The following is a 14,610-nucleotide window of genomic DNA, read 5'->3' as shown; positions in this document are numbered from 1 at the left end:
ACATTTGGCCCTAGCTTTAATAGCATTGATACACTTTAGAACTAAATTTAGTACTTCATTTAGAACAGGCGAATTGTTTTTAGCTACCAGGTTTTCTCTACGAATAACACAATGCACAAGAAGCCTTTCTGGATTCTCATCTTTTATCTATTTTAAGCAACCCTTTTCCTTATTCCGTGCTTTACTTTATTTTTCAACTATCATATTAGGAGCACCATCTGCAGTACAAGATGTATTATATTTTTTAGCTTACTATAAATGTCTTTGGAGGTAGTGGTGCTTTCTAATGATTTACAGAACATTTCTTCGGCAAAATCCCCTTTATGAATATATCTTACACAAGTTACAAGTACGGCCTCACTGTCTCTCAAAGTTGGTTCATCCATTTGCACCGAAACTTTTCTTGTTTTCAGCTTTTCAACAAGTTGTATTTCAATATCCTCACTCATTTAATCTTTCTTCTGCAAACACTATTGTTATTTAGTGGTATAGCTTTAACGTCTTTGTTATCTTTTTCTAGAACAGTTTTAAATGCTGATATTGATGGCTTGATTAAATTCTCCCCTATAGTACGGCTTTTCCCAGATTAAGCGACGAGTAATTAAATTTGATAAATAGCCTCAAGAGCACGATTAACAGTTGCATTATGAGCAGTAAATAGACACTTTAATATTACTCTTTTTTCAAAAATTTTCCTTAAAGTGTGAAAATAATTCAAATCTGAATTAATATCAGCATTATGTTTCGCCTTCAAATCTGCCTCAAGCGACCTAGTTTCATTGATTTGTTGGTCAGGCATTATTGGCATAAAAGAACAAAAGTTTACCGTTTATGGACCGGGTATGAAACCAAATTTTAAATATGCCTCCGAATCGAACGAGAAACAGAACAAGAAAAACGAACGTTTTTTCTTGCTTGCACCCCTCATTTCACTGAGGGCTGAAAGAAATAAATATAAGATGAATATAAACAAAGCTGAAAGCAGCTACTGTTGCCATTCAAGGAAAGAATAATATACCGGTTGCCATTCCTACAGTAAAAATAAAGTAAATTTGTTGGCTGTAATGTGCGAGAAACGTCTGGAAAGCATAATGTGTCAGTTATTTAAATGCCTTTAAAAGCATTTAAATGTCCATGTCTACAGCGAGAATTCTTTATAAAATATTTAAAATGTACCGCAATTTAAAAACTCTTTTACGTATACATTATCAGGTTCAATGTTCCGTCTTACTTTCTTCGGGAACATGCAAGGACCTGACTCGGAACAGAGAGCTTACTAAAGCTATGTTCAATAACTGTGGGAAGTAGACAGGATACACAAGAAGGGTATACAAAACCCTTTATTTTTCTCTATTTACAATAACTTCCGTATTTCGGAATACAAAGACCCACTACTTGTGGTCTAAACGTAAAAATATAAAAATAAAACTAAACTCTAATTTGACTTTGAAATAATAAACGTGGAAGATTGGCCTTATATTAACAGGAAGCCGTATGTAGTACAGAGAACTGTGAACACTACAATACGTTTAAAATTATCAAGAGGATTAAAACCTCTGGCCTGGAAGGCAACCAGCAACTGAGTAAAACTTCTAAGGTAAGCGGCCTGCTTCGACTAACTGCTTCCTCTCTTTCGCTTGGCAAAAAGCCACAACTTAAGTACTTGGCGTTCGCCAGACAAACTTTGCATAAATACATTAACGCTTATAATTCTGGCCGGAAGTAGAAAATAAGAAGTGATAGTAAAGATTTAAAATAAAATAAACGTTAGTAAAACTTAAGATCCTTACAACATCACTTACATTTTTCTTTATTTTGGGGAATAAAAATGAAATTTCGAAAAATTTTGACTTCATGAAACATATTTAGAAAGTCTTTTGTCCCCTTAAACTCTGCATGAGTCCATTTTCGAATTTCCCATCTTAACGGTCACATTGCCCCCTTGTGGGGCTTGGGCCCCACGTTGGGAAACACGGCGTTAAATATATTGTGTAGTCTTCCACTACTAGATTTAATTTGAATTTGAAATTTAAAGTATCTGGCCACAGGTGGTCGGCTGACATTGTTAAACATGAGACGTGCATTTTATTATATTAGTGGGTCTATACTGACCCAGTTGTGAATCTTTGGTCTAGATCTGGGATGGCCAACCCGCGGCACGTGTGCCACGGTGTGCCACGGTGGAGTTTTGACTTATTGAAAAATTTAAAGATTTGAAAAAATAATAATACGTCTGTATCAGCTCCGTCGATAGATACACACATAAAACACATTAGAACAAATATAATAATTCAGTTTCTCTGCAAGACGTTAATTGTTACCCAACTGAAATCCAAATCAAAATTATTGACCAATAGCAGCATGCTGCACTGAAAAGCAAATATGAGAAACTTATTTCAACTGAAAGGTCATCCAAACTATATTGAATTTTGGAAATTTGTACCAACAAGCAATTTTCCAAATTCACTCGATTTGGTTGTTAGATATTGTAAGTTTAGATCAACGTATGTTTGTGAACAAATATTTTCTATTATAAACACAATAAAATCAAAATAGCTTTCAAAATGAACTGATATGCACCTAAAATACTGAATTTTGTTAGCATCTTCAAGAACTGCTAATCCTAATATAGATAACTTGGTAAAAAAAAAAACTACATATTAAAAAAACACATTAAATACTGACTATTTAATTTAAAACTGAATGTTTCGAATTATTCATTTTTACTTTATGCATAACCTAACTGATTGAACCTTTAAAAATGTTTATTAATAATATAACTCTAGTTTGTACGTTTGTTTTATTTATTATATTAAATTTTAAATGTTCAGTCCTGATGAGATGTACATAAAAATGTGTGCTATTTGCGTAAAAATCCCATTATCAGCCTATATACATTTTTCGCTTTTCTGTAATTTTTAGTATGTTGGAAAAGTTGGAAGTGGCACGCATAACTTTTTTTTCAGGTAGTGGCACTCTTTCCAAAAAGGTTGGCCACCTCCATTGTGGATAGATAAATGATTTGAAATTGTTAATTTGAGAATACATATGGGAAATTTTCTAAAGAAGAAAAGCCGAAATATTCATATTCGCCTAGAGCTTCGGGTATAGTTAATTTTTCTTACTTAGAAGCAATGTAAATTTTCTAGTCGCATAACTACATAATTTAACTGATGACACTGGACGTACTGGCCGTCAAACGAGATCTCAAATTGCCGAGTATGTGAAAAAGAATCCGTGGAATTTCGACATGACACTGAACTACATGAAGAGTCGCCCCGAAGCTAACGCGAAAAAAAAAAAAAAAAAAAAAAAAAAAAAGTTAAAGCTGTTATAACAGTCCGTTTGCCCTGTAAAGTCACGAAGGTCATGACGAAGTGGAATTTTCGATGAATTACTGTTTATACCTGAGAACAGGGTTGCCTCAGTAGAAAGTTATGCCAACTGATTTTCATGCTCGCCAAGTTTTTGGCGAGCATGAATACGATATAATTCCAAATGTTCAGACTTTTAAATATCCAAATACGTTGTTCGTCTCCCACTAAAATTAAATTTGATGTTAATGTATTTATTGCTAAAGAAAAACATTTTATTTTATTTTATTTTACGTTAATTTATTTTACTGAAGAAAACGCATTGTTTAAATAAGCCATTAGTTTAATTTATATGAATGTGTATTACTTGTAGATGGCCTTCAAGATTCGGCATATATAGGGTTAGCGAATATCCGGAACTAGTTTGTTAGGTAGAAAAAGTCCGGGGAGTGGCTACAAATGATAAAGAAGAAGAAATTGTTAATTTAGAGAAGAAAGGTGTAAAGAACATCAAACTTCAGTAATGTTTTTATTGGGATACACACAGTAAGGTCTGAGATTAAATAAGTTTGAGATAAAAAATTAAAATCAGGTTATTTCTTAAATTTTAGTTGGTAATTTCATGAATACATCTACATCTTTCTTTACAAATGATCTACTGAAGAACACAGTCTGATTTACAGTATTCTAAGGTCTATTCTTATCTGATGTTGATCTAATTTGCTTTTGCATTTGTTTCTTCATATCTGTTTTTTCTTTGTCGTATATACCTAAATCCTGAAGGCTTTCTTAACACCTAAATTATTTTTTCATTATTTGTCTTGATTAACATGTTGTAAACTATGTCATCTACAAAGGTTTTCGTTAGAAAAGGTGCCGTGTGAATTGTGGTCACAAATGTCAATGAAAAAAAAAAGAATCTACCTCGGCTGCAAAAGTGCTGTTTATTATAGATCAATATCTACACTATCAATATTTCTACAGCATTATCATATATATATAGAGAGAGAGGGAGAGAGACACACAAAAAGTAAGAAATTTAGAACCAATTCTACAAAGATCCAAAAGAAATGAAATTCAAAACCAGTAAAATTTCAAAATTTCTTATAATATGTAAAAAATGAACCAAAAATTAGAAGAATTAAAGAGACGTGAAATGCAGTAACTACAAAAAATACATAGGAAGAGGAATACAATTAAATTTGATTCAACAATATCAAGAGGAGGTAAATCAGACTCAATTGAACCTCTTTCCCCTGGAAAACCACTGCGTTTCTGTTCATCCAAAATTAGCTGATGAACCATTTGACATTTAATTATAACAGTTCACCCGAAAATTTTCACCTCCTCCTCGATGCAGAGGAAATCCATTAAAGAAATATACAGGAATTTTATGTTATATATATCTATATATATATAGATATATATATATATATATTATCAAACAGCTACTCTTCTGTATTAATATTTAGTTCTTATTTTATCAGTTATTAATATAATTACTATATATTACTGTTTTTTTTATTTAATTAATCTAGTCGTTTATTCATTGGCAAGCTAATGCATTTCAGTTTATTACACTATTGCCGTCGTAATGATTCATTAATACGGTTACAGCCGAAAACATCGCAGCAAAAACATCGTGGACGAAAACGTCGCGGAGAAAACAACGCAAGGCGAAAACGTCGTGCTACAAAACATCGTGGGAGAAAACATCGCAGTTCTAAAACATCGTGATACAAAACATCGTCGTCGAAAATAAAGCGGTTCAAAAACTTCGCAGTTTAAAAGCATCATCGTCGAAAATATCGTGGTAAAAAATAAAGTATCTTCAAATCATCGCATGACGATAACATCGTAGACATGCTTTTTTCAGGCTTTAATAACTGTAAATGGATATTCCCACAATGATTTGTGAGCGCAAGTTGGAAAAAAGGATAACGTTTACTTTCATATTTTTTATTAACTAATAAATTTTTGCTGAGAAAATAAGAAGGAGATTTAAGCCTAGAAAATTTATGCAACTTATAGTACTTAATAGAATTTTAAACCGACATAGTTAACTAACAAAGGCCATTAATAAATCATATTTTATAAAGTTTTTACTGGTAATTTTTCACGAAAAGTATAATCTATGAGTTGCATTTAATTTTCTATGCTTAAGTTTCCTTCTTACTTTTTCAGCAAAAATTTATTAGTTAATAAAAAAATGTGAAAGTAAAAATTATCCTTCTTTACATCTTGCGCTCACAAATCATTATGGGAATAAATATCCATTTACAATTATTAAAACCTGAAAAAAAAAGCATGTCTGCGATGTTATTGTCATGCGATGATTTGTAGATACTTTATTTTTTACCACGATATTTTCGACGACGATGTTTTTAAACTGCGAAGTTTTTGAACCGCTTTATTTTCGACTTCGATGTTTTGTACCACGATGTTTTAGAACTGCGATGTTTTCTCTTTGCGATGTTTTCTCCCACGATGTTTTGTAGCACGACGTTTTCGCCTTGCGTTGTTTTCTCCGCGACGTTTTCGTCCGCGATGTTTTTGCCGCGATGTTATCGGCGGACACCATTAATACCCTGGCAAAAGGTTGTTTTCATATTGTGCTTTTATGCCCTTGATTGTAAGGATGAGAAAGAAGAAGAATCCATTCTTCTTGTCTTTCGGAGAACTTTTCTGAGGTGTAAGATTTTTAAATAATTATTCACCCAAAAAATTAGGAGGGCTCTAGAAATAATGGTAAAATAATGCCATCGCGAATGTTTTTAGAAAAATACGTATAAAAGGAGTCCAAATAATACGATTTATTTTCATTATATGGTAAAAAAAGAACCAGATTAATAAATACAAAGCAAGCTGTGGAAAAAAGTATGTAAAAACATTCTGTATTTTTCTAAGGTCGAAATTCTCCGAATAAAACAGCAGTTAATAAATATCTTAAAGTTAACGCTCGCGAATATAACTTGGACTTTTCAAAAAAAAAAAAAAAAAATCACAGCATACTGACAATAAAAAATAAATATATATATAATACATTATATATATACTTCAAGTTTTGGAAAGGGGGAATGATCGTCTAGCAGTGGTCAAAGGGGTGCGTGAGACAAAAAGGGCTGAGAATTACTGCTTCGCTTATTCAATAACGTTCGTTTTCTCAGCTTGTGTAATTTAACCGGTTTAATTTCTTTCTGTCGGTAGCATTTAGAAGTTACTTGTCGATACAAGAAAAGGGAAGAAGGAATACCTCGAAATCTGGTTGATGGTTAGAAGGAACATGGTGTGGATTTCTCTGATGAGAGAGATTTACTGGTACTACATTCTTGTGTTATTCGATAAACACGTTTTAAATCGATTGCTATTTGTCCTTTGCTCTCTTCATAAACTTAAATCTGTTGCTAAAAATCTCTACAAAACGAAAGAAGCCAAAATTAAAATTATAAAAGAATTTGACAAATATACACTTATAAGGTATTTCTTCCGCCTTCCTAGCGTGCCGTCGTGGTGTGGTGGTCTGCACATGGCGAAGGCATTGTTAATTTTTCATCTTTCCTGCTTCCAAAATACCTAATGGCTCTACAGTGGCGCCCGAACTAAAAGGGTGTTGGATGATGATTCTCCTCACCCAGGATTTGGCTATCCCCTAGAAACCCCAGTCGCACTTTAAAAGGGGGAGTATATAAGGTATTTCTCCCGCCTTCCTAGCGTGCCTTCGTGGTGTAGTGGTTCTGCTCGCTGGGCCGGTATTCCAGAGGTCCGTGGTTCGATTCCCGGCGAAAGCATTGTTAATTTTTCATCTTTCCAGCTTCTAAAATACCTAATGTCTCTACGCACTCTTGACAAAAGCTAAATGTTTCGAAAAAATTAGGTATTCTGTGTCAATATTGAAAGCGATAATTTCTGGCTGAAAAATAGAAGAAACAACAGAACTTTTCAGAAAATTTGCTCCAAAGAAGTTGAGTGTCTAAGGGGTAAGTTTACCTGAGGCTTAGAATTTTTTTCTGAAGTTTTTTACTCAAGGCAGTGCATCAAATATCCCAGGGAAGAATCCTAGGCTGAAGGAGAAAGCATTGCAACATTGCAACTGAGTGTGAAGTATACTTGTTTCTTAGTTGGATGTCTGCGTAAATTTACACTGCGCCACGGATTCTCATGTCATTTCATAATCGAAGAATTCAGAGATATTTTAATTCAATCTGTTGAAACATGATTCAAAAATTCATCTAGCGAAATGAATGCAATTAAAATATATTTTCAGCGTTGGTGAAACCGGTTTCTTCTTTCACCTGTAGCCTTTAAAAGCGATTAATGTAATGGACTAAAGTAAAAGCAATTCTGACTATTTTACGGCTTGCAAAAAGTAATGGAACAGAAAAAAAAAAAAAAAACTGCACGTCTAATAATAGGAAGGTCACAGAAATAAAAATATTTTTAAAATATTAAAATTTTATCACTGTAGTATAAATCGGATAAATTGTAGCCATTTCTACAGAGTGCTCAAGAAAATGGTAAAAGCGAAGAGAACACAAAACTGTAAAATTATGCTTTTTGTGCACCCACAACCAACTAACTTTTTGAAAAAATGTAAGTAGTTTCCCACCGCAAAATTATACAAAAACGCATCAAACTTTAGATAAGGATGTTATCAAGACTTTAAAACTATTCTGAGGGAAAAATTAATTCAAAAAGTATTTTAAAACAATATTGCAAGAAATATCTGGAGAACGATAAACGTAATTAAAGATTTGAATATGATATTTCTGACTTGGATTCGAGTAAAATCAGAAACAGTTAAACACAGTTTCATCAAAGGAAGTTTTTCAAATCTAGAATAAGAAAACTCTTTGCAGCGGAAGTGGTAATGAAACTGTATAGATGAAGAAGAATAGTGTCTCCTGGAAGTAAGGCACTGCGTTTTCGAGAAACTGCTACGAACTGTGATGCTGATCTAATGATATCAAAGCCATGTACAGTTGAAAAACTGACTGCATGATTTCCACTTAAACATTCGAGTAAAGAGATGAATAAAGAATAAAGAATTAATGCCATCCTCTTTTTTTTATTCAAGATGTAACGCATTCCATTGATTCAACGATTCCTACAAGAAAGATTTTGCTGAAACTTAATTCAGTTCATATTACAGTATTTAAGGCAATTTCAAACGAAACTTGAATTTTTAAAAAAAATTTAAATCTTCAGCAATATTTAAATCTTCATGGAAAATATGTTATTTATTCAAAAATGGGTAATTGAAAAAAATGTGGCCTTTCTCATTTTTATGTTAAAATATGTATATATAGTTATGTAGTTCTATATAACGCTATACAGTTTGAATGTTTACAATTTTAAAAATGGAATGGTTCAATTTTCTTATACAGAGACTATTTTAAATAAACTAAAAACTAGGATGATAAGATTAAATTTGTATGTCAGTCGTAGTACAGTAATAGACAATAAATCTCTACAGTTAAAATATAGGAACCACAAATTAAACTAAAATTTCAATTATATATCTTTTTTATTTGTACATATATTTTTCAATGGTCCCTTGAAAAAGTATAAGAAGTGCTCTATTCTTATTTGCAAGTTGGGAAATAGCACTCAAAGAACTTTGGGGTTCAGTGAGAAATAAGATTAATTGCTGCTAACTAAACGAAGTTGTAATCTCAACTAACCCTATATAAATTAATTTCAGAACTTCGGACAAGAAGATTGCCCACTACCCAATCGTAAAGATGAATGACCTGTATTACTTCAACGATTTCCCTTTCCCGTACTTGGAATCCATTGTTTTGTATTACAAGAAGTACAAATTCAAGGATACCAAGCTCACAAACCAGGTGAGAAAAACCCTTATTTACTCTTCCAACAGCTTTTTTACTATCAATTAACGGATCAGCGAGTTTCGCTTTTCTTTTCTTTCTATTTTTTTTCTTCTGCACAACTCATTGAACCCAGTTCCGCTGCACTTTCGATTTCAATCAAACAAGCACGTTTGTAGATGTTTTGAAGAACTTGCTGATTAAAGGGAAAATTTCAACTTAATCAGTAAGGTTTCTTATCCTGAAACTCTGTGCTTAGAATAACATGTCACAATGATAAAAAATTTGGAAAACAATACTTTTCCAAATGGTTGAAGACCGAAGAATTCGGAGTACTGAAGGCAATAAGTGGAAAGAAATAGTAATCCTCTGTTGAATAATAACTCTTGAGTAGATGTTAATAGGCTAAAGTTTGATATTAATGTTAGGCCCACCAGCGGCCGAGCGGTAAAGTCGCTGAACACTGGTAGTTCGGTCCGAGGTTCGAATCCCGCGAACGGGCTGGCTGCATGGGCGTTTTCGTGGTTTTCCCCATGTGTAACGTGTATACGAGCCAGTTTCCCTTAGAAAGTCCTCCACGAAGGCATCCCTCCCCTTAGGCAGATAGCCCTCGAGGCTTTGCCATAATCACACACACACACACGATATTAATGTTATGAAACTGGTATTCCATAACTCATTTCAATGTCATAATTTTAATAATGTTTTCTTTATTATAAAAGAGTCTCAGTAAACCATTTTGCTGTATCTTAAATTTATTCTGTTCAAGCTACATTTTTTGCTTATCTTTCGTTTTTGAGAGTGCAATTAAGCTCTGAAACAAGCGAGGTAATTATCATTTTAATAAATGCTATTATTTTCACAACTTATCCATTTTTCAAAATTCCTCCTATACTGCTAATATCAGGCACTGGTCCAGAATATTTTCTATAAAAATAAGCAGCGATGGAATCGCAATAATTTAATTTTGTGATTTAAAGAATTAATTTATTAGCACATGTTTCTAAGGGAAAGCTGTACGTTTTTATTACATATGGCCTTTTTCTGAAGGTACTTACTTCTGCTTTACTTATGATATTTAGTGCAGGAATTTTATGCATAATCGTAATTTGACGACACTGTACGTTTTAATTTCAATGGTGAAATATCACCGCTGAATCCAAATCGTTAAATAATGAAATCAGATTGTTAAATAATGAAATTCAACAATTTTTAACGTTTTAAATATTCTAAACTAAAACTCTAATTTATGAATTAAATACTGAGAAAAAGTTTTAAAAATAGTTGAATGATCTGTGGGAATTGATTTATTGAAATTAATTTTTTTACATCAGTATATGGTACACTACTACGTTTTTTCACACAATATTATGTACATTAATTATTAATTTTATTTTCATCGTATTTAAAAGTACGGAAAGCTTTCCTTCCCTACTCAGAGTTTTATCAGCATAAAACTTGCAGGAAAACTACAAAATGAAATCATTCAAAGACCACAAAATTTAGAATATCTAATTAAATATTATATTTTGTATCAGGTATATTATAAATATGTTAGTAACCTGAATCATTCATTATAAAGTTCCACATTGACTTTATATATTCATTATAAAGTCAATGTGGAGTCACCGCGCTGCGAGAACCTTCCGGTTTTTCATATTTCAGTGTTGGCAACCATATAATTCATAGTTCTGTTTTCTATTTATATTGTAGTGTTGCGTGGCCCCCAACTTGTCAACAACTATGGTAGTGACTGCTATGAACTGTAAATTACACAAACTCGAAAGAAGGGTTTAAATCCCTTTTTATTCCACTTTAGAAATAACAGCTGCGTTCACTTGACGCTCACAAACTACGCCGACCCGGCGGTTTAACAAAACAGAAATGTGAAACTAAAAATAAATGACAGGATGAATAAATAACGAGATCACTACCTACGAGGCTCTGAAATCGTAACTAACTTAACCGCGTTCTAAGATACAGCTGAGATTCAGCGAGCTTACTGATTAAGCAGTTGAAAAATTCAGCGAACTGCAGAAATAGGCACACAGGCCGAAACTCGCGGTTCTTAAATTTCTACCTAGCAACCTTCACGCTCGCGATTCGAGAAGCACACATACAAACTCGTTTCCCTTCTATTTAAACTCAACTTACTTCTGCTAAAAATTTGAATAGACTGCGCGCTCTACTACAATTTACATACTCTGGCATTGGCAATTCTAGGGGAAAGTAAAGGCTTGACAGGAAAGATAGCTTAAAATAAATGTTAGTTAAAATAAATATAAACCCTACATTTGCCGCTGCCAGAATTTGGTAAACTTGGAAGCAGGTCCTAGAAACGACCTGTGGTAAACTTTCCATATTCTGACCTAAGACTCAAGAGCTCCGTTTACAAAAAACAAACTGTTGTGTAAGATAATTACAATCGTTTCTGTAGAAGATTTGGATACAATATCTTCTTACCGGATCCTTTCTGCTTTTCGGTCTTCATCAATCAATCTTTTTCTCTTCCTTCCAGCATCTGGAAGGAATAAGTATCAGTATATTCCAAATACATTATGATTTACACTTTCTTAACAGTCGATAAAGTTTTCATTTTCGATCCTTTTCTTTTCCTTAATTAACTGCTTACATTCACATTCATTCAAATATTCAAACATGAATTTAACTTTACCCTGGTTCTCCACCATGTGTGGTGTCAAACGGGAATTTTCGTATTTTTGTATTACAACACTTCCCCTAACCACAATGATTTGTTAGCATACTAACGACCAAATATGACACACCTTAATCCAACATACTGAAACTCGATGAGCTATGTTTAATATTCTTAAATTCAAGTGTAAGTGGAGAACCCTAAAAAACACATTCATTCTAATTTTCCTCCTCATTCACCTTTAGACATGTAGGCTTTCGCTCTAAAGCATGATTTTAACTACTGTTTAACACTTAGGTTTTAACTCGTTTCTTTTGAGCATTTACTTTTAGCATCTAAAATTTTATGCTTCTAGACTAAATTCTACTTTTACGTAACTTTCAAGTATTTACCTATATTTATAAAATTCTAATACATATGATTTTTACAATTTACTATAAGATGAATAAGAGAAAATAAAAATTTACTTCACTGGCGGCACTGAAACTAAATTTTACATTAATACAAGAATACGAAGTTATTTTACTTTCGGCCAAGTTTTGGCTTTAACATGACAGAACCAGTCTTTTGACCAACACGAATTCCTTGCTCTTAGATTTTACACTTAAAGGAAATAATGCTGTTGCCTTAGCTAAATAAGGTAAAACAAAACTAAGTCTCAACCGAGACAAACTGACTTCCGTCAACACATAGAACTTCGTATTTACACATAACATTTCAGAACAAAGGACAAATTTATAGAAGATTTTAACTTATCTTTGACTTTTCGATGCTTGGAACTCCGACATCCTCTTCTGGCAAAATTGATCCCACGTTACAGAGTTCATGGAAGTTAATCTCCGCTTTTGGTTTCTTCGAGTTTCCTCCATGGTGACGGACGTTCCTTTTTCGCCCTCTGTACGCCGGCCTCTTGGGGTGGTAGTCTTCGAGTTCCTGTCTTTCCCGTTTAGCCCCTGGACGGCTGGTCTTGGTGGCCTCCGGTCTGGATTCTTGCTTGAATTTTTTCTGCTGGTGCCAATCTTTTCTTTCCTCTTGCTGTCTTTTTCTTCTCGTGAACGGCGGCCTTGTTTGCTCCTGACTATCTGGCCCTGGAAGTGGTTTCCTCGACGCAGATTTTCTACTGTGGGAAGTTGTAACCGGTCTTTTCCTGTTTACCAAAGATTCTTTACGAGGCGGCGTTGATTTCCTGCACTTCTTGAATGCTGGAGTGTGACCATGTTACCTTCCTTCTTTTCGGGACCCTAGAATGACTTGTAGAAGGGCTAGGTTCCTCTGTTCTCTGCTTCTTGAGTGGTGGAGCGGGTGGCGTTAATTCTGGAATTTCCACTTCTTTTGCGCTTGAGTCCTGCAAGAAACTTTTAAGGATTTCAAAATCATTTTGATTATAATATTTTTTCACCTGGTCGGGACTTGCTTTACAAGTTTCCCCTCTCTCGTTCTTAAGGTACAATACGACTCCCTTGATTTCCTGTATTACATAGGGGCCTTCAAATTTTGGAGACAATTTTGCAGTGAAATTATCTGGGGCACTTGATAAAGAAAATTTCCGCTTTAACACTTTATCCCCTACTTTAAAATCTGCTTCACGGCGTTTTCGATCATAGTAAAGTTTCTGTCTATTTCTTGCCGTATCCGAACTTTTAACCGCCTGATCAATAAGTTTCTGTATATCTTTTTGTTTAAATTCTTCTTCCCTTTGTTGCACAAAGAATAATTTATCTGGTGGCGTAATTAACTTAAGTCCTAAAAATAATTCTGCTGGAGTTTTTCCAGTAGTATCATGATTTGCTGTTCTTAAAGCATAAGCTAACTCATTTATGTAGCCATCCCAGCGCTTGTGATGTGTGCTAACATAGCTTCGAATTATTTTTACAATATTTTTATTAACTCTTTCTGCGATATTTGCCTGTGGTCTTATACGGAACCATTTTGATATGGCGTATGCAAAGTCCAGAGCAAATGTTTTCAAAAATTTGGCTAACGAATTGTTTTCCGTTATTGCTAATGACTTTTATCGGTGCACCGTATTTTAAAATATATCTGTGTAATAATGCATCTGAGACTGTTTTGGCTGACGCGCGTTTAAGTGGAAAATTTCTGTCCATTTTGAAAAATGATTTACAATTACTAAAAGAAAACGATTTTTATTTAACTCACTCAAGGGGAAAGGACCAAGAAGATCTATGCCTAAAATTTCATTCGGAAATGTAGCGCGAATGCTATTTAAGTACCCGGCCGGGCTGTAATTAATATAATTTATTAATTGACATTGATTGCCGGACCTGACATACGCAGTTACTATTTTGTATAATTGCGGGAAATATCCGCCTCGCGTACCCATTTTATAGTCTTTCTGACCCCTAAATGACCCGCTGTTTTCGCGTCGTGTAATTCCTTCAAAATGCTTAATCGAAGCGAGGCTGGGATGACTGGTCTATATTCGAAATTTTTGTTTGTTGCTTTCGTGTAAAACAATAAATTATCTATTATTTCATAGTTTTCTGCTGTACTTCTTATTGCATCGATATCTGTGTGTTCAAAGCTTTCGGGGTCTTTCAAATACGCATAGATACTTCCAAATTCAGGATCAGCTTTCAATTCGGCACTAATTGTTTCTCTAGAATCTAAAAGTTTTGAAGTCAACACAGCGCATTTGAGTTCATTGCCTTCATCGTCCAGTTTTATTCGAGATAGTGCGTCAGCAACATTGTTTTCCTTACCCGGTTTATATTTAATTATTAGATTATATTCTTGAAGTTTTAAAGCCCATCTTATTAACCTGGGCGTTAGATATTTCCTCGAGTAAAGTCTA

The 14,610-nt window shown here is 33.7% G+C and overlaps 1 protein-coding gene across 3 annotated transcripts in view; it reads left to right on the top strand.

The window, feature by feature from the left end:
* Positions 1-14,610, top strand: part of LOC118201163 (uncharacterized) — an 86,092-nt gene that overhangs the window by 48,599 nt on the left and 22,883 nt on the right. For all 3 annotated transcript variants that reach the window (XM_085808759.1, XM_085808758.1, XM_035373195.2), the window contains one exon: positions 9,016-9,160. In XM_085808759.1, coding sequence (XP_085664885.1) covers positions 9,016-9,160 — 145 coding nt within the window. The remainder of the gene's footprint in view (positions 1-9,015; positions 9,161-14,610) is intronic.

Source organism: Stegodyphus dumicola, chromosome X2, assembly GCF_044657685.1.
Source record: "Stegodyphus dumicola isolate Sdum_Otavi_A_Nest chromosome X2, ASM4465768v1".
NCBI classification, from domain to species: Eukaryota; Metazoa; Arthropoda; class Arachnida; order Araneae; family Eresidae; genus Stegodyphus; species Stegodyphus dumicola.
The sequence above is the reverse complement of the archived record's forward strand: the minus strand, read 5'-3'. Positions and strand labels throughout refer to the sequence as shown.